The following is a 22,336-nucleotide window of genomic DNA, read 5'->3' on the forward strand; positions in this document are numbered from 1 at the left end:
CAAGGAGTTTTGCTTCAGAGACCCACAGTTCAGCTTGGGAACCTTGACCCAAACCAGGGCCAGCTGGTACAAACAGGGACAGCAGCTTGGAGGAATCCACTCTCAGTTCCAGCGCAAAGCAGCCTCACGTGCCTGAGCACAGCAAACATGATAAGCTCTAGCAATAAACCTCCCTGTCCATAGGGAAGAACTGGCCCAATAGGGGAAGTCAGAAACAGAGGGAGAAAGGAGACCCGGATTAACTCAGATTCACCGTTTCAGAATTCCATGCGTACAGACTTTATGCAACATGTAGCAATACTCTGAGTTCTGCAGCTTCAACTTTCTCTCCCTAGAATCATGGCTAGACACCATTCCCTCCCCCTCCGCCCCCCCAGATGAATAATAATTCTTATTTCCTCTTTGCTGTTTTACAGCTAGTGCTTTGTTAAGAGCATACCATCTAGCTGGGCTTTGCCTGTAACTTCTGTGTAATTATAGCACCAGCCCACCAGCGCTCTTTGCTACTACGTAGTAGTTTGCAACTGCCATGCAGGCAGTTAGGGTCTCGCGGGGAGATGATTACTGTGCTGCAGCTGAGGTCTTCCCTCACGTTTATTGTACGTATCACCCTGAAGTAGAGAATTCAGTATTCAGATATAAAAGCCTTAGCTCTGAGATGCTTGACTCTCACGTTACTGCAATGTTACAGCACATTTGCAAAACTCAAATCAAGGCTTAAAATTTATGCAGATGCTGTTGCTGAAAAACACACTGAAAAAAATCAGAACAGATTTTTTGCTCAGACATTTGAGTCTTTCAGCTTTGAGCTGGTTTCCAGCACTAAATACAGTGAGATGTTATTTTTGTGGTTTTTCCCTTTATATAAGCTTCTTAAAATCGCTTTTCCTTATATTCCCCATTTATTTGCTAATTTTCAAAATCAGACAGAATTCCTAGGCGTGTCCAACCTTCAAAAACTACATTGTAAAGAATGCTACCAATAACAAAGCAACATTCTCAACAAACATTTTCTGTTTATTCTTAAAAGAAAGCATCAGTCTTGTATATTTGATGTCTAATATTTTGTGTACCACTCAGATAAGCTGATCTTTAGAGACTGTCCTTCTTCTGTCCTTTCCTTGTTAAATTGCATTTGCCCATGACCCATGAACACTGCTCCCACTTGGAAAGGTCACTGCCCTCAGAGACAAACATATACACAACTAAACAGTCAGTCTCTGAGCACACGCTCTTGAAGAGAAATCTTTTCTGTGAGGCAGAAATGTACAATGCTCATGTTAGCACTAAATAAATAACACGGACCCTTTTTTTCAGTGTTGTGCAAGCTTTTAAATATGTGCCATAAATATAACAGGAAATGGGGTTTGGTTTGTAGCCTGAAGATTACTGTTCTCATGTATTAAAAATACATCATTATTCTTCATCCATTTTCACTGTAAAGCAACCTGCCTGCATGGATCCTGAAGGACCATGCACACAAAGCCCCAGCCTGTAGCCATTTCTGTACCAGCTGAGAATTAAGACAGAATCTCCATTTGCTGAACAGAAACCAAAGCATATGAGGACGTTGCAGAGCTCTCAGCACACAGTTAGGGCAAGGTTTTCAGGGAGCCCGATATCTAACAGCAGAATAGCAGTTGCTTACTAAAGATCATTCGAAAATTTGACCCTGAGGGCCTGCCTCACGTTGCCTGCAGCGCAGCCAGGATGGGATCCAATGGGGCTTACGAAAAGCTAAACGAGGAATAAGCTGCGGACAGCAACATAAAACGCCTCACTTCCATTAAGCAGGACATCTTGCTCCTGGTGGTTTTGTGGGAGCTGCGCAGCTCTACGCTACCTCCTTCATCTTCTCAAAAGAGCCACGAAATAAATCTACACGTTGCACATACCACACGGAAACACGGCTGCAGGTTTTACCGGCATTTTCACGTAGCTATCTATCGCCAGCAAACCACGCAGGCTGCCGCATAAGCCAGACGGCCGTGCCGGTACAGCGGCGAACGGAGCGAGGCAGGTCCGCGGGCAGGGCAGAGGCCGGCGGCACCGCAGGACGCGCTCTCGCCCCCGGCAGCTGCCGGCCCCGCTCGCCCCCTCCCCACCTCGCCGGGCCGCGGCGCGCCCACGTGGGGGGGGAGGACGGCGCCTACGGGGGGCAGCGCCCCCGGGGAGAGGCGGCGCCCACCCCCAGCCACCCCGCATCCCCCGCCGGGGGGTGCAGCCGCAGGGAGAGGGGGGCGGCAGGGAGGAGCCGGCGCCCCCCGCCCCGCCGTTACCTCCAGCGCCGGGCGGGGGGCGCGGTGCACGCGCAGCCGCTGCCCTCCATTCATAAAAGCAAACCGCAGCGGGCCACAGCCGTGCCCGGCCGCCGCGAGCCGCCGCGAGCGCCTCGCCGGCCCCATTCATAAAAGGGAGCCGAGCATGCGCCGCGGCGCCCCGGTGCCCACCCATTCATAGAGCCGCGAGGCCGCGCCTGCGCAGAGGGGCGCGCTGCCCTCCCATTCATAAAATAGCCATTTTCCCAGGCAGCGGCTGTTGCGGCGCGGCGGCGGAGCGGGGCAGCCGCTGACAGCGGCGCTCGCAGGTCCCTGCCGCGGGCCCCGGCCGGGCGATGGTGCTGGGCGCGCTGCTGCCGGTAGGTCCGCGCCCCGCGGGGGCTCGGCTGGGCTGGGCTGGGCTGGGCGAGGCGGGCAGCTCCCCGAGCAGCTCCCCGAGGGGGAGCCGTGCGCCCCGGCTGCGTGCGTTCGTCTGTCCCCTTGCTGCAAGGCGCTCAGGAGCGCGTTTCGCGCGGTGACTTCTCCAGCAGCAGTTATCTGCGGTCGTGCGGAGTAGTAGATGGCTGCTGGTGCCTCGCAACCTAGAGGAGACTTGGCGTTCTGGGGAAATCTCCGGCTTCCTTCAGAATTCGCGTTTGTGTGCCTGTAATTCTTATTTATGCCTCTCTTCTACGTCCTTTCAACATCTGCATTTGATGTACGTACATGGCAGGCAGGTTTTGCCACACTTGCGTCGGGATTATTTGCAGGGCTTTTATAACAGAACGAGGCTCCTCTTTCTGCTGGAGGGATGTCTTCTTCTTTCTCCGCAAGGGATCAGAAACGTATGGTCACCTGGGCTGACAAAGAAGAACTGGGTATTTCTTACTTTGGAATAAGAACGCTGATTTTACATATTTTCTCTCTTTTCCAAAGCCATACGTCTTGCTAGTGTCAAGTAGTTCTGAGCTGTCTCCATAATAGGACACTTCAGAGATCAGCCACTGGTGTGTCAGATCTTTCCTGCATGACCTTTGCTCTTTAGCATTTTATTTCATACATCTGTCTTTTTTATTATTTTTTTTTGATGTTTTTGGCCTTACTGCTTTATTCCATCGCTGTTCTGTTCCCTGTCTTGCTGTACACTTGGTTGCTTCAGTTTTAAATCTGGATGGATTATATATTTTAAAGGCTAGTAGCAATAAAAATGTGTGTCTAGAATAATTTCATAAAGATATATGAAATATATTATATATTGTGGGAAAAACCTGTCTTGGTTGCTCTTCTCTCCCAACTGCGTAGCAAAGATAAGCCAGGATTTTATTTTCTGGTACCAGTCCTGGCGTCACAGGAGAAAGACAAGCCTAGAGACGACATGTTCTGAAAATTCATTATCAGAAGGGGAATGGAAAAAACAGACAGGGGCATATAAAAGGCACAAAGGTCTTAGAGGAAAGCAGGGCTGGAAATGCAGACCTTGGAAATGGCAGTGCAAATGAATATCAGCATTAATCAGCAGGAGGAAAAGGCTTCACGCTTTTTCCTGAAGTGACCAAGAGATGGGTTTGATTTCTTCATTTAAATCCCTTATAAATCCAACTTTTTCTTTAAAGGGTGTAGGAGATAAAAGCAGAAAAAAATGAAGAACGTCACTGATTAGTCCAGAGTAGAAAAGGCATGTTCTAGATTCTTTAAAACTTCTTTAGCTGCTCCCTTTCTTCCAAACCATGCAAAGGGTACAATATGTCAGATAAACCAGCTTAGGAATTGTTGTTTAATTAAGTGAAGAAAAACCCAGCTTTCCCAATATTAAGACTTCCTCCCTCTCTCTCTATTTTGGTTTGAAGAATAAAGCTACAATTTGTGCACTGAATCACAATGATCTTGATGACTAGCTTCCCCCTTCTCCATATAAAAATGAATGATAGCAGGAGGAGGGGTTGTTCTCAGTTATTGGAACCCCACTGGGGATGTCTCATTGATAAATGTGCCATTTTCCATGGGCTACTGTGTTTCTGTTGCTAGAAGGGACTCTATATTGGTATTATAAAATTAAAAGGACTATTTCTGAATACTGCAGTCCTTTTGAAATTCTCTGTGAGGTATGTGCAGGGGAGAAATTATTTGTTCTCCTCCTGAAACAGCAAAACAAAAGCTGTTTTCATGGAATCATGACTAATTCCCAGATCATACTGGGAAATGCTACATCTCAAAAAGCAATCTCCCCACCACCACCTCACAAATAAAACTGTAATCGGACTTCAGTGAAATGAAATTTGCCACCCTTGCAATACTACAGCAATAATTAATTCACAGTCCTGATAGTTTTCCAAATACTAACTGTAAAAGCAAAAAGTTCATTAGTCATGTTGCTGTACAGTTTTCCAAATTCAGCCCAGTACTTACAATTGCCTTTTTAGAAGCAAAGTCACACAATGTTGTTTGTTTATTCTTTTCAAATCCAATACAACATATTTCCGTCAGATAATGTAAAATCCTTCTAATATGGTCATCATTTAGTACCATTAGCTTAATAGATTATATCTGAGCTTAGTTTTCTGGCCTTAAAATAAGTGTTCTTATCCAGTAAAAGGCCTTGACTAAGAAATTTGAGTCCCTAGAGATCTGAATGTTCATGGGCAAAAATGTGCTTTATTCACTCACACCATAGGAACAGCCTTTAGCTGGACAGAGACAGCTTCTTGGAAGTCAACGGGTCTCATTTCCCAGCTTCTGAATTTCCAAGCTCTGGCAAGAATTTAGTGTCTCGTTTTAAAAATGGCAGGTTTCCCTAATAAGCTTTCTATTTTTTTTCCTTATTACTTGTAGAGAAAATTCTAGCCTTTCTTAGACAGATAAGGCTGATAAGGAGGGGAACAAAAAGAATCAACACAAATATTTTGTTAATATTAATGCACTTCACGGAAAGGAGCTTTTTCCTTTCTTTTTTTTTTTTTTTTAAAGAATTCACAGCTTAACTCAAAATTCAGACAGCCTAACTGAGTCTTAATGAACTCCAACATTATATATTATTCTTAATCACACATTTAAGATGTGCTTACGGAGGGGCCTCCTCCAACTCGGAAGTGTAGTCTTCCTTCATTAAAAGCTTTTATTGAACCTTCTGACTTCAGGCGGCAGCAGCGTGTCCCTTGTCACTGCTGGTCTGGGCAAGAGGATGTCCTCAACGTCACACAAAGGCGGCGGCAGACTTTGTCCCCTCACCAGCAGCCCCTCGGCCGGGACGAGGACCGTCCCTCTGCGTGTGGCCTCCCCGGGCACTTGCCCAGGACCAGGCTTGGCCGGACCCACCCGCACCGCTGGTCTGCCAGGCCCTGCAGATCCCCCGTTGCAAGTCCTCCTTGCTATCAAGGATAGCTCTGGGGCCAGGTCTCCTGGCTCTGCTGTCAGCACATCCGAGGCGTTTCCCCCTTCCCCACCTAGCTTCGGCCAGGAGCTGGGGACTGGAGAGCCGATGGGGGCAGGAGGTGTCTGTGCTGCCCAAAAGCCCTGCATGCAGCCGGGATAAACTCTTTCAAGACAAGTTTTTCTAGATTGTGTAACCAAACCATGACAGAAGAGAGAGAATACAGTCATGGTTGTTATAAAAGTAGTGATAAATTAGAGGAGCAACTGTTTTACCGGGCTTACCACCAATTCTGAGTGGTGCTGACTTGCACAGGCCTTGGAATATATGGCCTCCCTTGACACTACACTGCTTCAAGTGTATTGATTTCAATTCTGATCGCTTCTTTGTATTCTGATATATCTACAAAGACATTGTTGCTTTTTTGATTTTTCTTCCTTTTGCCCCATTGCCTCAGAAATTCATGCATCCTGTGGAGCAAAGAAAATGAGCACATTTCTACAGTACATTTACCGCTAACATTACTACAAATATTTTAATCTTAATTAGGTGACTGTGACTTCTCCCTGAGAAGGGAATTCAGCTTTTGTGTGGATGATAGCAGGTCTAGGATCACAGTGGCCAAGAGGAGGTGCGATGCAGCTGCCAGGTGACAAGACTCCAAGAGCTCTGGTGTCTCCTCACCATCACCGAGCAAAGCAAAGCTGCAGGTGGGCAGCCCTGGCCTTACCACGGCCCCTGCAAGGCTCTCCCTGACGTCGCCAGGATTTGGCCTCATTTCTCTGGGGCAATTTCTCCATCCCTACCTCACAAAAGCTTGTGATGCTTCACTCTTTGGAAAAATCTTGAAAAATAGCGATACGAATTCTAATTGAAAAGTCAACTTTGTTTTACTATGCTGAAAATGTTTCCCTAGTTATGGCAAGGAAGCAGAAAGCTCTCTGGGTGCCGTTACCTTCCCCCCCACAGTGTCGGCAGGGCAAGGTGTACCTGGGGCTCTGGGCAGTGCCGTGCGGACCCTGCGGGCTCAGCTGCTCCCAGCCACACGGGACACGGGGCCAGGCTCAGAAGAGGGGCAGGAGCTGTGGTACAAAGGTGCATGGGACAACCCAGTGCCAGCAATCCCAGCAGAAATCCTGGTTCGGTGAGGTGAGGAGCTCTGTGCTGCTGGTGCCATCCGGACACAACGGAAGGGACAGGCTGCACGTGAGGGGTCGTTAAGGCTTAAATGCGTCAGAAAGAAGCAAAGTGCCCCTGATTTGGTACTCGCAGCTTATAAAGTACGGAAGGAGTTTTCAGTTGCTGCACTACTTCCCTGATCATAACGACGGTCTCCCTGTTAGCAAATAGACCCCAAGCAGCACGTTTGGCCTTTCTTTTCTCTGAGACTTAAGGCCGAGTTCAGGTGCAGGCACGCGAGCATCTGCTTGGTGAGCGTTTCTGCAGCTTTCAGAGGTGGCTGGGGCTGAACTGGGATGCTCTGCACGTGGTGCTGGCTGGGCAGGAGGTGGGGCATGGCAGCAGGCTGCCCCACTTTCCTGCTGACCCCAGTTGGCTGGGGGCACTGGGGATGTTTCAGGATCCCACGGGTGCCTTCCAGGGCCTGGTTTAGCGGGATTGCTTCCATGCAGGGCATGGTACACCAGAGTTCTTTATTCTAGAGAGCTGTTCAACATATGAGAGAGAACATATTAAAACTAGTAACTAATAGGTAATAGAAACAGTTATGAATATTATGCACGTCTGCACTCATTAAATATTTAATCCAAGGTCCATTTTGTTTTTCAGTAGCTGGAAGACAAGTTATCCAACTCTACTTTGAGAATAAAAACACTAGAACCTTATTGCTTTCAACTGCAGAAATTGTTCTGAAGACATTAATGTGCATGAGCTTTCCTGTGGGTTTATATGGCTTTCTCAGTGAATTGCCCACAAGGATGTAGCTTTCTATAAAAATTATGCAGGCAAGTCCAAAATCCTACTAAAACATAAGATCGCTTCTGTTTTAACTTCATATGACTAAAGAATCTTACAAAACTTTTGAGTCTGAAAAAATACCCAAACACTTTAAAATAACAGTTGGTTTCCTACAACTTTAGGATTTGTAATTATCTTGTATAATAGTAATTTTAAATTGGCAATACCTAGATGAAGAGATGAAACAAACTACAGCACATTTATGGACTTGAGTCTTTGAATCCGACATGGTTCCCTTGGAAGGGAATATATTTTGACTTCAAAATTGCATGTGGTGAGCAGCCATACAGTCCCTGGATGGCATGGGGGAAGAGAAATTTTCTCTACATGGGATTTTGTTGACATTTCTGCTTCGAAAAGAGCTTCATTGTTTCACCTGCCTCTAAAGAATGAATAAATCCCAATGCAAGAACATACTCATGAGTTTTCCTTCCTATTGACTACTTTCAGAAAACTGCCTGTACAAATGCATCCAGTGAATTTGTGCCCATGTTAATGCTATAATATTGTAATTACTGGTGATCAAAGATTAAGTGGTTTTGTTTACAAGTATTGTGTATGGCACTTTTTTCCTCAGAATTAAAATGCAATTTTCAGTTGGACTGAATTAGTACAGTGTGTTACAAAGGCGTTACAAAAAGTTTCATAGCTTTTGTGAAGGTACAGTGCTTGAGTATCTTAAATCTCCTATTCCTCTTTATTTCTTCTCCTATTTTTCTTTTTGTTTTCCTGAATCTACAGTTGTAAATGGCACATCTCATTATATTAAATCTGTTCAATCTGAGCAATTAATTCAGTATCCACGAGCGGTGCCTAACTGACAGTGCCAGAAGGAGCAGATCTGTTCACAACACTGCCTTCACAAAATCCAGGCCTGCCTTATCCCGGCAGGTGAGCCAGAGCAGAACCCTTCATCCTTAAGGGCTCTGGCATTTGCAGCTCCTCTCTTGTACCCATCCCCTTCCCAGTTAGCCTGAGGACTTCACCAGGCAACTTCAGGGCCTCGCCTAAGGGGGAGAGAACGGGGGAGGCAGGAGGGCACCCTCGTTCAAGGTCTGAAGTTGTGCCAGGTCACTCCGACCACCATTTGGACTGGAGATGTGGCTGCAACAGAGGCTGCAGACCAAGGCACCAACGTCACGGTGTACAGCAGTGTCATCCTGCCTGACAAGCGCCTGTGTGCTAGTGAGGAGGTGAGGGAGGGCACCATGTCCACCTCTGGAGCAAGAATGAGTGCACATCATCCCTCCTGGCTCCACAGGAGGATCCTGTATCCTTCTGTCTCCCCCCGAGCTGATTGCCTTTCAAAGGATGGCTTGATATGTTGTTCAGTCATCCTGGAACTGTTTCAGACCGGTTGCAGCTGTGTTTTTCCCCCTGGGGAGCACAATAACCAAAAAAGGCCAAGTTCTGATGTCTCTGGGGTCTTCCAGGGAAGTCATCAGGATGCGTGAACGCACTGTGGCAGGCACACCTCAGCCTGCAAGAATTTATGGGAGCAGTCTGCTTCTTGACTTGCTCCTGCTCCAGCACAAGCCCTGAACCTGAGAGCTTCGTGGGATGGATCCTCGTGGGATGGATCCCTCTCTTCTGCCAGGAGAGAAGGACCCACTCCTGCCACACAGCACCCCCTGCCCTTCGCTGTGGCACAGATTTCTCACAGGTCAGCCTGCTGAAGGCTCTCAGTAAGGTTGGCTGATGCCTGCCACCAAATCCAAAAGCTTTCTTTTCATGGGATGCAGACATCGAGTTTAAAGCAGAGACAGCTCAGGGAAAGACATGCTTAAGGCGTGTGCCAGGGGAAGCACACAGATGCAAAAACCCAAAGCAAATGCACCATAAATTATCGTCATTGTTCTCGTCAGGCAGATCCCAGCAGGGCAGAGCCTCCTCGTAGAACCAACGGCACCCGGCTCACGCTCGAGTTCAGCACTGGAGATGTTTGTCCTGGATCTGTCACCAGCAATCTCACTGCGCCACTGAAACTTTCGGCGACAAAACCATCAGCAGCAATGTAGAAAACTGGAAAATTCCATAAGCAAGGCAAATTTCTGATATTTAAGCGTAGCTCACAAAGTGTGAGCAGTTAACTGGAAAGGCTCTGCTCAGGTGTGAGAAGGCAGGGCAGAAGCTAAGGGACCAAAACCTGGTGGGGCGTGAACCTGCGGTATTTTGAAGGTGATCTGCAGTAAGGGACATTGTCTGGAGCAGGGGTCTGGGGACTGGGACTGCTGGGTCTTATCTGGCTCCAGAGGTTTTACCTGAGGAGATCCTGCGCCCAAATATCTGCGGGGTCTGCCCCTGCTTTAACATCCTCCTTAACTGGTTGCAGCAGGAATTTGGGCTTTGGTTGCAGTGTCAGTGCTTCGTTCCCCATGCTCTGCAGCATGAGTTTGCCTGATAGAAGGACGATTCGAAGCAGTATTATAACGAAAAAAGATGAATAATTTTCAACGTTAACTAACCTAAAGCGTGGTTCTTAGTCCAGGGTTCATCTCTTTTCTGTGATAATTAACTCTGAAATCCTGATTAGCATTATCTCAGTTAAGCCCTCTTTTAATGTATGCCTGCATATGGCCATGCCTGAGCACCGAGCACTGCCAGGTTTGGGGGCTTTAGGGGTTGCATGCTTGCTACCTGTGGCTATGATCTTCCTGCGGGTTAACCCAATGACCCACCTCCTGTGTGATGCCATCGCCAGCCATGGGCCATTGCTGACTGTGCGGCCCCAGGGCTGATGGAAAGCCACCCTGAGCCACTGCTGCTGCTGTGCTCCCACCCCAGGCAGAGCCCCCGAGCACTGCGGGGCGCCTCTACTGCCCCGCCGAGGGCCAGAGCTGCTCTCTGGGGAAAATCAGCATCAGATCAGACCCTTCGCGTTGACAGAGGCAGTGGACACTGCCTTGGGGGTAAGCAGCTCTGCTCAACGCTGGCATACGGTGCCTTAAAGTAAGTCATGATCTACAGATCCAGCCTGAACCTCCTGCAAAAGGACCGAACTCGAGAGACTTGATAGCAAGTGAGACTGAATTGGGACCAGAGCACGGAGCCACATGCCAGAGGTTATTTACAAATTACGGAGCAGTGAGGCAGCAGCGCTGCCAGTGACAGAAAGGCCAGACAGACAGACGGGCATGTCACCCCGTTCAGCATGCCACCATTTCCTTCTGTTACCTCCCAGCTGACACCAGCTCTGCTGCACTGTCTCTCAGCAGCCAGAACAGCTGCCTCTCTTCTTGGGAGGAAAAAAAAAAAAAAAAAATCAGCTGTGAGATCGAAGTCTTCCTGCAAACATAACACCTAGCCAATACAGAATGAACTATTTTGCTGAGCTCTGACTTGCAGCAAGTATTTTTTTTTTTTTTATCATGACACTGGATTCTGATGTACAAAATAAATCCGCTTTTTTTTTTTATTTCTCTGCATGCCCCACAGTTGTCAGGATCATTGCTTATTTTTACTTCTGAAATGCAGTAATTAGGAAATGGATGCTTTAAGAACTCTTGTTTCTAGAGCCAGGGTGTCAATGAGCTATGAATAATGAAATAAAAAAAAATTTGGATGAATGACTAAGACCCAGCAGAGAATTTTAACTAGTGAAGAGTAACAGAATCAGGACTGCATGACAGTAATCGCCATTACTGATAGATAAAGCCCTTGTTTCTGCTCAGCTTGTGCAGCACGGTGGGCAGGATGCAATGCTGGTGTCCCAGAGGAGGCTTGCGCTGTGCTGACCGCGGCTCTGGCCCCCAGGTTCCCCGCCTGAGCTCCGTCTCCTATCGATCTCGGAGGAACTGGCAGATTTTCAGCCCCTCAAATGCCAAGCGATCTATCACAGCAACAATTAACAAATACAACGGTGGACTCTAGTAACATTTTTAAGTGGGCAAAAGTGTACTTCTCTTTCTCCTTACAAAAATGCATAATTAGCTCATGCTCCAGTTTCTGTAGCTGTGTTAAAGTTGTGGGGATATGCTCATATAGGAGCAGCACGTATGTTTACTCTCACACACACATTTCTCATGTGTGACTTTAATTGTTGTAATCAGATGCAGTTTTGTCCTGACTTTTTTCAGTCTTTTCAGTCTGCTGTAATATTAAAATCTTTCATGCTGTTGGAAAAGGTTAATTTATTTGCCTGAACACAAAGAACTGGAAATGTCTTCAGCAGTTCCCTGTTTCCTTTTTCTTGATACCAGAAGCTTTTCCCCTCCTGCAACTTGCTCTGAAGCTGTACTCACCACTTCTTTATACTGATCTCCAACATTATATTATTTATGAATAAAGGTCACTCAGCAAGGAAATGGCACATCTACTAGAAAACAATGTGCACTTTCTAAATTTGAACCAAGTAGTTTCCGTTCTTTGATTTAAGTTTAGTTACTTCCTGTGGTTTCTTGTCCTACGCTGCTGTTGAATCTTTGGATCTACTCCAGTATAAATTGCACTCTTTCAATGAAACTAGAAGCTGCAGCAATAGATGGCTTAGCTAGCACAGCCAGTAAACAGCACTTAAACTAAATATTAGTCCACTTAGCGTGTTGAAGGAGGGAGCCTAATTACGTGCGTGAGGTGACATATCACCTCCCGAGAGCCAGTCTGACCTGTGCGCGTGCTCTCCCCGTAATCCATCCCCATCCGCTCTCACGCTGCTTTGCGAGCAGACAAGCTGCTAAGCGAGAACTTCCACCTCCCGCAGGAGGGATGAAAGCAGGCTTTTAAACCAACAGCTCCCGATGGAGACGGGACACTTCCTCGCCAAAGCCAAGCCGTCCTCCCGCAGGCAGATTCGGGCGCTGGGTTAGCAAGGACGAGTGCTTTGTCCCGCTCTCCAAAGCGTTTTTGTAGCCAGCCAACACTCCTACAAGTCACCCTTTTGCATCACGATGGAGACCAAGGTCAGTCGGGGAAAATCCCCAGACCTCAGATAACTCATTTCGGGTAGCGTGCTGACAAACAGGCACATATTTATATACACTGGTAATCTTGAGGTGTGCTCTCCATCAGTAGAAGTGATAAACAAGCACTTTGAGAGCATGCAGTAACGGTACCCCTACCAGGGCTGGAGCAATGTATGGCCAAGGTTAGGGAGAGGAAAGCAGCAGCAACGAAAGCGATGCACTTTGTACCTGGGCAAGTGTTCTGACTCCCTTTGCCACAAGCTGTAGTCTTGGTAAGAGCTTCTGAACGATAACCAGTCACTGCAGCGAGCCCTGCTCGGACTGGGGTTGCAGACTATCTCAATAACGATGCGCTCTTTCTCTCCCCTGCCCCTATTCTGTCTCTTCTCCTCCCCCCAGGACACTTAAGAGCAGATTTTTCACCAGTAATCAGGCTGCTTCATCAATGGAGCCCCGGATTCCCCACAACATCACCGTTGTCCCCAATTCTGTGATGGTCCAGCCCTTGCTGGACAGTCGGATCCCCTATGGGAGGCTGCAGCACCCGCTCACCATCCTGCCCATTGACCAAATGAAGACGACCCACATAGAGAACGACTACACCGACAACCCCACCGCTTCCCAGCTGGCAGCCCAGAAGCGCCCCCGGGGCCCCCATGAACTGGTCTTGACCAACCCGCACCTGCAGCGGTGCGAGCAGGACGTCACCCACCCCTGGATCTCGTTCAGCGGGCGCCCCAGCTCCATCAGCAGCAGCAGCAGCACATCTTCAGACCAAAGGCTCTTGGACCACATGGCCCCGGTGCCCGTGGCGGAGCAATCCTCGCCCCGAGCGGTTCGCATTCAGCCCAAGGCGATTAACTGCAAACCCCTGGACCTGAAGGGGCCCGTGTCTCAGGAACTGGACAAGCACTTTCTCCTGTGCGAAGCCTGTGGGAAATGCAAGTGTAAGGAGTGCGCGCTGCCCCGGACTCTGCCGTCCTGCTGGGTGTGCAACCAAGAGTGCCTCTGCTCGGCACAGAACCTGGTCAACTACTCCACCTGCATGTGTCTCGTCAAGGGCGTCTTCTACCACTGCACCAACGAGGACGACGAGGGCACGTGCGCCGACCACCCCTGCTCCTGCTCCCACTCCAACTGCTGCGCCCGCTGGTCCTTCATGAGCGCCCTCTCCCTGGTGCTGCCCTGCTTGCTCTGCTACCTGCCCGCCACCGGCTGCGTCAAGCTGTCCCAGCGATGCTACGACCAAGTGAGCCGGCCCGGATGCAGATGCAAAAACACAAACAGTGTCATTTGCAAGGCGCTGCCGGAGAGCAAAGCCAACAGGCCAGAGAAGCCTTTTTGATAATTCGGGAAGATGGGAGGGGGGGGGACATGCCCCACGGGTGGAGCTCTGTCTTTTTCGTAACCTGTGTTCTGAGGATAATGTTAGCCTTTTGCCTTCGGAGAAAGCAGAAGCAACTATTTCCACAAACTGAAGCACTTTGGGTCGTTCAGGGTTTTGGAACTGGCCAGAATCTAACTAGATGGGGCCAAAGGAGGAATCTCAATCATTTGGAGTGAAGGCTGAAAACCCACATCCATCACAAAGTCCAGCTGCTTACCGACTCCCGGTTCAGCCGGCCGGCTGCCCCCCTGCCTGCGCACCACAGGAACCATGAACTGCTCACTGGGCAGGCGCCAGCACAAGCAATACCCTCCCCGTTCGCAGAGAGCTGCACTGGGTTCACCTTCAGGGTGGGGCTCCTGTTTTCACTCCCCCTCAGACCTCCGATTTGCTACCAGCAGCCTGCTGAGGGTGGCGGCTTCGCTCCCGCCTCCCTTCTCCCCACCTGCTCGCCATTAGGAGGGCCAGCTGCACACAATGAGTTTCCCTAAAGCTTTCCGTGTCCCTCAGAGGGCTGGAGCCAGACGTCAACATGCAGTGCGTTTGTGCAAGGGTCTCGTAACGTTTCAGCACGTTGCTCCGGTTGGTGCCCACCCACCTGCCCATGTGCTGGGGGGCTGTACAAGCAGAAGTCCGGCGGGGCTCCGCGCGTTGTGCCGACGTCGTGCTGCTCTGCCCGTCAGTTAGCTGCAGCAGCAGGCTTCGGCCAGTGGAATATTGATTTTAATCAACAGTACAAACCTCCTGCAAAAGGTTTTTCTTCAGCTCCCATCCACCACGTGTGCTTGCTCCCCAGATGCTGGAGCGAGGGCCATTTCAGCATAATCCATGAAGTTGAGATGTTCAGTGTTGGTTTTGTTTCTCTGAGGCTCTCGAGCTACGTTAAGATGTCACATAAACCTAAGTGTAGGATACACGTAGATGTATTTTTATAAGGATATCAACCCAGTACCTCCTCTCCTGGAACAAGCTCTTCTTTGCTTATTAAATATTAAGATTATTTTTTTTTCATCCTGGGGAAGAATGGCATCTGCTTGAATTACATCCCGTTCCCCCATTTCTATTGCTGCTGTTCTACTTCTGCCTCCTCTGTACAAAAGTGTCTTTTTAAGTGTAGAGAATGCTTTTAATGTTTGTTTTAGTGTTAACAAATGCTAGGGAAAACCAGGGGAGGGAAGGGAGCGTATTTAAAGAATTTGCCCATGGTCTTCAATAAGTGAATATCATCGGCTCTGTGCACTCATCCTAGGGCCTGTTCTGCACTCCCCGAAGATGCAGTAACCCCTTGCTCTTGACAACTCCAAGGTGCTAAATACAAATATTTGTCCAAACATGCAACACTGTAATAAGTAGGTAGGTACTTGTTGCATGCTGAAAACTGATCTAATCTCTCTTTTCTCTTTTTCTTTTTTTTTTTAACTAGAGGAAATTTCCTCAGTAAATGCACAGCAGTGACAGTGAAATGTCATCTCTAATTAGAAAAGCAATAGGCAGAGCTCATGTAGCACTTCCAGGAATCCCATTTGCTTGGTTGCAATACAGTTGCTGCGTAGGGGTTGGCAGGAGCATGCTGATGGGACTTCTGGTGTCTTTTGTTTTAAGAATTCATTTACCCTGAATGACTTGGGATTTAGTTAAGTTTAATTGTAGATATTTATTGAATGGGAAATTAAAAAAAAAAAAAAGTTTTATATTTATAATGTGCTAGCTTGTGTGTGATAAATCATAGGAAAAGGGATACGACGTCTGTTACCAGATACCAATTCCTATGGTTTATCCTTGTGTTGAACATATGGGGACACCAGAAAGAAGGAAGCAGGTGGGGATCAAGGGTTGTACATATATGATCTTGCACAAATGAGAAGGGAAAAGAGAAAAGGAAAACCAGCCCCCAGACAGCTGAACTGTTGGTTGAATGTATAAGGTATACGTATTTAATAAGAGAAATCATTTTCCGAAGACACAATCAGGCCAGAAAACGCAGCAGGAGAGGAAGCTGCCTGATGCCCTCCTCTACTGGCGGTGTACACAGTACCCAAACGGCCTCCACCTTCAGCTTCGTGCCATTTCGACCCTCTGTCCTCAGCTATTCGTGGGGGATCCGTACCGAAAATCGGCGACAGCAAACCCCTTTGTGTAGACGCATGGTTCCTGCAAGCAAACGCAACGTCGGAGCGGTCGCCCCTGTGCCGGCCTGCAGGCGTGTACGCGCGCACCGCCTCCCGCTGCTGTGCCCTTCCTTGTACATAGCTGTAAACTATTTCTCTGTTGGTTTCTTTTCCTGTATAAATCCTGCTATGATGTAAGCCGATCACTTGCTGGCGGACTGTAACGCGTTAGTGGATGTGTTAGAGCAGTGGTAAATGTAGCAGAGTGACTCCCCGACCCTCGGGCTCCCCACGCCACAGGGCAGCTCGGGGGTGGCAGGAGCTGGCTGGCGCTGCCCCCCCTGCCCCGGGGCCGTGGGGCTTTATATCACCTTTATTTCCCTCCCTGCGTCCATCCCAACGCCCTCGAGCCCCCACTCCCCTTGAAGGTACTTGGGTCTCCTGCCACCCCGAGACATCCCGCGGGCGCAGCCACGGGGGCACTCGGAGCCACGCGAGCGGCTCCGCCAAGCTGACGAACAGCTTCTAATTAGCGCAGAACCCCTGCGCGAGGATCGCTGCCCGGCCTTGGCGTGGGGCGGCGTGGGGCCCCGCGGCTCGGTCCCTGAGGGCTGGGTGCAGCCTCGGTGAGCGCTGCCCGCGCACGCAAGCGAAGGCCCGGAGCACGAAGCGGGCGCTCCAGGGAGCCGGCGGCCAGCAGCGGGGCTTCGGGTGGCTCTTTGCAGCACCACGCGTACCAGGAGCAGCCCCCAAATCCCCTCCAAGCTCCCCGGGCACCGGCGTTCCCCCTCGGGGCAGCCCGCGCCCCGCCACAGCGCTGGGGGCTCCCTCTCCCCTCCCCACACTGGTAAAGGCCCCCCCCTCCTGTTGCCACCCCCACCACACGTGCACCCTGAAAAGTTACCACAGAAGGTTTTCTTTGTATAGAATATTTATTTTGAAGCTCTATTTTAATAGTATTTATTTTAGAAAGTCTACTATTGTAAGAGTTCTTCTGTTTGTGAAGAAAAACAAGTACTGATGAATGTACTGATCTAGAAATTATATATATATATAAATATATATTGTTAAATATATAAATGGCTGTTGTGGTTTTCTATAAAAAAATATCCCAATGAATGTTTATAGCAATTCTTCTAAAAATACAAGCAGGGAGCACCCCCAAATCAGTCCTTTGATAGCACAGACAGCAGGGGCGATGGAGGGAGCAGCAAGCCCAGCGGGGGCCCAGTGCCCACACCCCGTGGCCCCGGGGGTCGCTCAGCTCTACGGCCCCATCACTGGGGCACCCCAAGCACAGCCAGCCCCCGGGTAACCTGCCCTCTGCCCTCTGCCCTCCCTCCTTCCCTCTGCCCTGACAAACCATGGAGAAACTCGCAGTGGAGTCACGCTGCTTCTTCAGAGCTTGAAGCTCAACCCCCGGTTTGAAAACATGGCTGGAAATGAAAAATAAAGCCAGCAGTACCAATATGTGGAGGGATTTTGCTGACACGCGTCCTGCAAAGCCTCTCCCAGCCTTTCAGCCCCGTTCCCCACTGCTGTGCTCTCACTTCCAGGAGAAGTGCCCGTGCTTTTGAGTGCCAGTCAGTCAGCGGTGGGCTCCGCTCTGCCTCGGGGTCCAGCCAGCAGCAGACGGGGACGGGGTCAGAGGGAGAAGCCCGCGGGGCTCGGCCTCCCGCTGCCACCTCCGCAGCCTCCCCTTGCCTCCATCCCGGCATGAGCAGAACAGCATGTGGTGGCCTCGGGCAGGTGTCATCCTCCTCATTTATGAGTCTCCAAGACAGGCAGGGAGCTGCAGGCTCTGTTGTATTTCCCAGGACCGACGGCGTCTCGCCCGTGCGTGGCGGTGTGAGCCTCCCGCGGCCCCCAGGTCTGCCGCGCCGTGAGGCTGGGTGCGTCTGCGTCAGGGGGTGCAGAGCTCTCCTCATCCCCCCAGGCATTAGAAAGTGCCTCCTGCACTGCCCCTCTGCTGCAGAAACTCCTCCCGAGCCTCCTTTCTTCAGGCTTCTGCTTTTTCTGCCCCTTGGCACAGATTTTCCCCACTCTCGCCACGCTGCCTCCCGCCAGCTCCAGAGCTGCCTCCCATGTCACCAGCAGCAAGCCAGGCTGCTAAAAATAAAGGGCCTGCTTTATTTGTCACCGTTCCTGTTGTTCATTTGCATGAGCTGTGGAGCTCAGCCTGTGACTCACTGAAAGAAACGCCATGATTTGTGTCATCCACACAGGTAACCTGGGTGGTTTACCTGGCCTCAAAGAATATTATTGAAAAATAAGGTTGCATTAGTCACTGCATCAGATAGAGAGACAATAACTGCACTGTACGCATCGTGACGCCTGATGCCGAAAGGTTTGCAATGGGGGAAAGATGCTGAACTTGTTATATTTTGTGTTGTTTAGTTTTTGGTTTTGTTTTTTTTTAAAAAAGACCTAGCCAGGATGTGTAAATGTAAACGTGAGTTTGGCAGCACTGGTTGGGGTCTTGTACATCAAGCTTTAAAAACATCGACCCAGTGTCCGTGTCTCTGCTGGAAGCAGACCAGCACCATCTTGTTGATTTGACTGGTAGATGTAAAAGTAATACTTTTTCAGTCAAAATCGTCACCTTTTTTTCAAATTAATTTTCAATAATTGACCACCAAAGGAAATCAATTCCAGCACCATAAGCACAGGTTATAAGATGGCAAAGTGAGACACAGAGCTGGGAATAACTGACTCCGTGGTTCACTGACAGGTCCAAAGAGGAACCACAGCTGTTGGAGTTCTGACCAAAAAGAGAATTTCTGGTGAATCAAAGCATGCAAAATACCTATTAAGCAATGCACTTATTCTGAGAAAATGGGCAGAAACTTCCAGAAGTTAGATAGAAAGCTGATTTTGATATTTCATTTGAAAATATTTCACTTAGATATGCATTTAATAGATACGCTGAGATTTTCCCAAGGTTAAGAAGAAGCCCTGAGGACATGTGAGGTTTCTTGGTGTTGCGGGCAGTGGGAGGGTGGGATGGGGAGACAACCAAACGACTTTGGGCCATCCATCCTCGAGTTACCCCCATCCTCCAGTCGCATCCATCCTTGCAGACAAACCCCGCGATAATGCGGCTCCTCGCAGCAAGCTAAATAAAGCGCCGACGATGGGGCTGTCGTTTACTGGCAGCCCCGAGCCTGTTTTTGTGCTGGGGAGCGTGACACATTTTTCCGTGGTGAGAAGCCTCTGCAAGAAGGAGAAGAACAATAGGAGCGGCGTGATCCAGGAAAAGCCAGCAGCTGCAGCAGGCATCGGCTGCCCGACGGGCAGGCTGGGGCTCGGGCTGGGGCCGCCCTGCACCCCTGAGCAGCGGGCAGGATCCGGCCCTCCCGTGCTGCCTGCTCCCAGCCTCCTGCCTGTGTCCCAGCGGTGGCCCTGGTGCTGAGCAGCCTTCTTCCAGTAAGGGATTTTGTTTTATTCCTTTGCAGTTACACAGACATCTTCTCGCCGTGCGTGCACACAGCAGCAGGTACACAGGTGCACGCCCATGCGAAATGAGAGAGGGATTATTCAGAGCAGCTCCCCTAATGAGCATCTCTGCTGTGTTTACATGGAAATGAGGTAGGAGATTCAAGGTCTGCTTGGCCTGTCTTTAAAAAAAAACAACAGCAACAACAACAAAAAAAAACAGTTGTTTTAGAGGCAGCAGCTCCACATGCCTGACTGCATGGCTGACACAGGAGCTCGCTTTCAGGCCTGGCTTCCCAGGCGCAGGGGCTGCGAGGGCAGCGCTCGGGGCACCCGCTCCCACGCACGCACACGCCGCTGGCCCCGGCTCGCTTCCCAAGTCAGCATCTCCCAGTAACGAGCGACTTCTGGTGCACGAGGCAGCGCTCACGCAGCGAGAATCGGGGCCGGAGCGCTCGGCCAGCCGCCAGCCCCGTCCCCACCAGGAGCTGGCTCCCGCGGGCACGCAGGGGCCGGTGGGGGGTCACACACCTGCGAGGGTCGGCAATTTGTGAGCGGCGGACAAATGGCCGCGATAAATTGCCTCTGCGTTTTGTTTTGCTCCCTGATGCCAACAGCCCCGGGTGTTGGGTGCTGAGGCCCCCACCGCCCCCTCCTGCGGCCACCCCCGCCCAGCCCCGGGCCGTATCCAGCCCCTGCCTGCAGGGAAGGATGGAGACGGTGCAGGTAGCGCCTCAGTGGGGAAACCTCAGCTGCAAAGTGGAGGACCCGGGGAGTCTGTGCTCAAGCTGGGTGCAAGCTGAAAAACAAACAGCAAACTGAGAAAGTCTTGGTTGGAGGAGATAGTCTTGACAAAATTAAAAAAAAATAATAAAAAACAGCCTTTGGGTCTCCCTGCTGTGAAGATGCCCACAGCTGGTGGTCAGCCAGCAGCAGCCACGTGCTGCAACGTGGGGCTGAGGGACGCCAGGCTCCGAGCCCAGAGCCCAGCGCCCAGCTCACCCTCTGCGCCTTCAGCCTGGAAAACAGCAGCGGGGCTCGCCGAGGTTTCAGAGCAGCACAGCCAGGATCTCACCCCGCCAGCCGCACAGGGAGCGGGGCAGCGTAATTTACTTTCAAATACACCTAGATAGAGGGGAGATTGGAATGCGTTTTTACCAATCTTCGTCTTCTGCAAGAGCTTAAATGCTCTATCTGAAAGGCAAGATGCTGGAAGCAGCCAGCCCCAGCTGAGAAGCAGAGATCTGTCCCGTCAGAGACGCCCAAAACGGACCAAAGTGGCAGTTTCTGCATGCCCACCTGCCCAAGCCAGGAGAGGGGGCTTTGGCCACGTGGCTTCTGAGAGAGCAGGAGGTGGGGATGTGAAATAGGGACAGAGAGCACTCAGTGGGGTCCTGGGATAATAAAAAAAATGGATTGGAGAGACCCCATGCTGCCGGGAAGTGATGGGCTTGTCTTTCAGTCCCAAAGAAGTAAGTGGAAAATGTGTATTAGGACTCCAACTAAGCAGCAATATACCTTAACGGTCCTGTGGCCAGCTCCTTTCAGGGTTAGCCTGGCTGAATGTTGTAAACTGCAAAGGAAACCCAGAATGACAAACAATTGTAGGAACCTGGAAAACCAAGTTCCTCTGGATTTCATGGGAAGTGCGATTTTAAATACTCTGACCTGTCTGTCTGAGGGGAAGTGGGCAATAAATAGCAGCCTGGTTGTTATCAAGAGGATGTGAGCTATTTATAAAAAATTCTTGGGCTTTTTGAACTCTGTTTAAAGAGGCAATATCCTTCACTTGGGTAATTGGGGGACTAAAATGCTAAAGCAAACAAGATTACTCAGCCACCTTGGGAAAGTTTAGTGCTTGCCTGTGTGTTTCTGAAATTTCAGGCATATTTAAACAGCTGCTCCGTTATTGTCCCCAAGTCCAGAGAAGAGCATGAAAGGCTCTTTCAGACCACCTCTTGCACGGAGATGCACCCGCAGCCGACAGCCGCTCCCAGCACGCAGGCATTCGGCGGCTGCGGCTCGGCAGTCCAACAGCTGACAGCCAGGCTGCTTGGTGAAATAAAGCCTTACGTAGGTGAAACGCCTCGTCTGAAAAGGGGCTTCGCCTTGTAACGCGTTGGCTTCCCAGCAGGATGAAACCTTCTCCACGGGTGCCCGGGCCCGGGGCTGCTCGGTTGAGGAGCTGGAGCCTGGGCGCTGCGGAGCGGTGCTGGGCAGCGTGACCCTGCCTGCAGGAGGGCCGCTCCTGTTGGCCAGGTCCTGACACAGGCCACAGAAATGTCCCCCTCGCTCCTTACCCCTGCCCCACGATCGGCGTGGGGTCAGGAGGTGGCACGGAGCAGAGCCCTGAAGGGCTCCCACTGGCGGCTCTTGGTGTTTGGCTGAGCAGCGCCGTAAGGCAGGCAGCGCCGCTCCTGTGTGGGAACCACACACGCAGTGTCCTGGCTGAACGATGGCATCGTCTAAAATACACAAACACGCTCAAAAGAAGGAAAACCATGAAATTAAGGACAACAAACAACAAAGAGAAACTCATACACAGAATCTGTTAGTGTTTATGAGTCACTAAGGCCTTCCTGTCTCCTCTTATAAATTGTGGGAATCCACCGTGGGCCATCCTCTCCTTGAAAACCACCGAGGTGCTATTTTCCTCACAGCCCCAGCGCCCAGGACGGGGGGGGGCCCGCTGCACAAATGAAAGAATTTTTTTTTTCTTCAAAGTAGGAAACCAAATCTGAGGAGCAAATGCTGCGCGGCGCGTAAACAGAGGCGACTGCACGAGCCTTGGCGATGAGATCACCGAGTGCCTTGGCCTGGCGCTGCTTTCCGACAGCGGAGGGCTTAACAATGGAATGGATGGGAAATGCCAGGAAAAGTTAAAGAGCTTTGGACACGAGGTC

At 50.2% G+C, this 22,336-nt stretch overlaps 1 protein-coding gene across 1 annotated transcript; it reads left to right on the top strand.

The window, feature by feature from the left end:
- Nucleotides 1–2,490: 2,490 nt before the first annotated feature.
- SPRY4 (sprouty RTK signaling antagonist 4) lies at nt 2,491–17,074 on the top strand. Its single transcript, XM_040573150.1, has 2 exons — nt 2,491–2,638; nt 12,903–17,074. The coding sequence occupies exon 2, from the start codon at nt 12,949–12,951 to the stop codon at nt 13,846–13,848; it is 900 nt and encodes a 299-aa protein (XP_040429084.1). The 5' UTR covers nt 2,491–2,638; nt 12,903–12,948; the 3' UTR covers nt 13,849–17,074.
- The last annotated feature ends 5,262 nt before the right edge of the window (nt 17,075–22,336 follow it).

The sequence above is a fragment of the Cygnus olor genome, chromosome 14 (genome assembly GCF_009769625.2).
Source record: "Cygnus olor isolate bCygOlo1 chromosome 14, bCygOlo1.pri.v2, whole genome shotgun sequence".
Classification (NCBI taxonomy): Eukaryota; Metazoa; Chordata; class Aves; order Anseriformes; family Anatidae; genus Cygnus; species Cygnus olor.

Excerpts from the sequence above, each read along its gene's own strand:
- SPRY4 (XM_040573150.1), top strand. The coding sequence starts at position 12,949 with ATGGAGCCCCGGATTCCCCACAACATCACCGTTGTCCCCAATTCTGTG.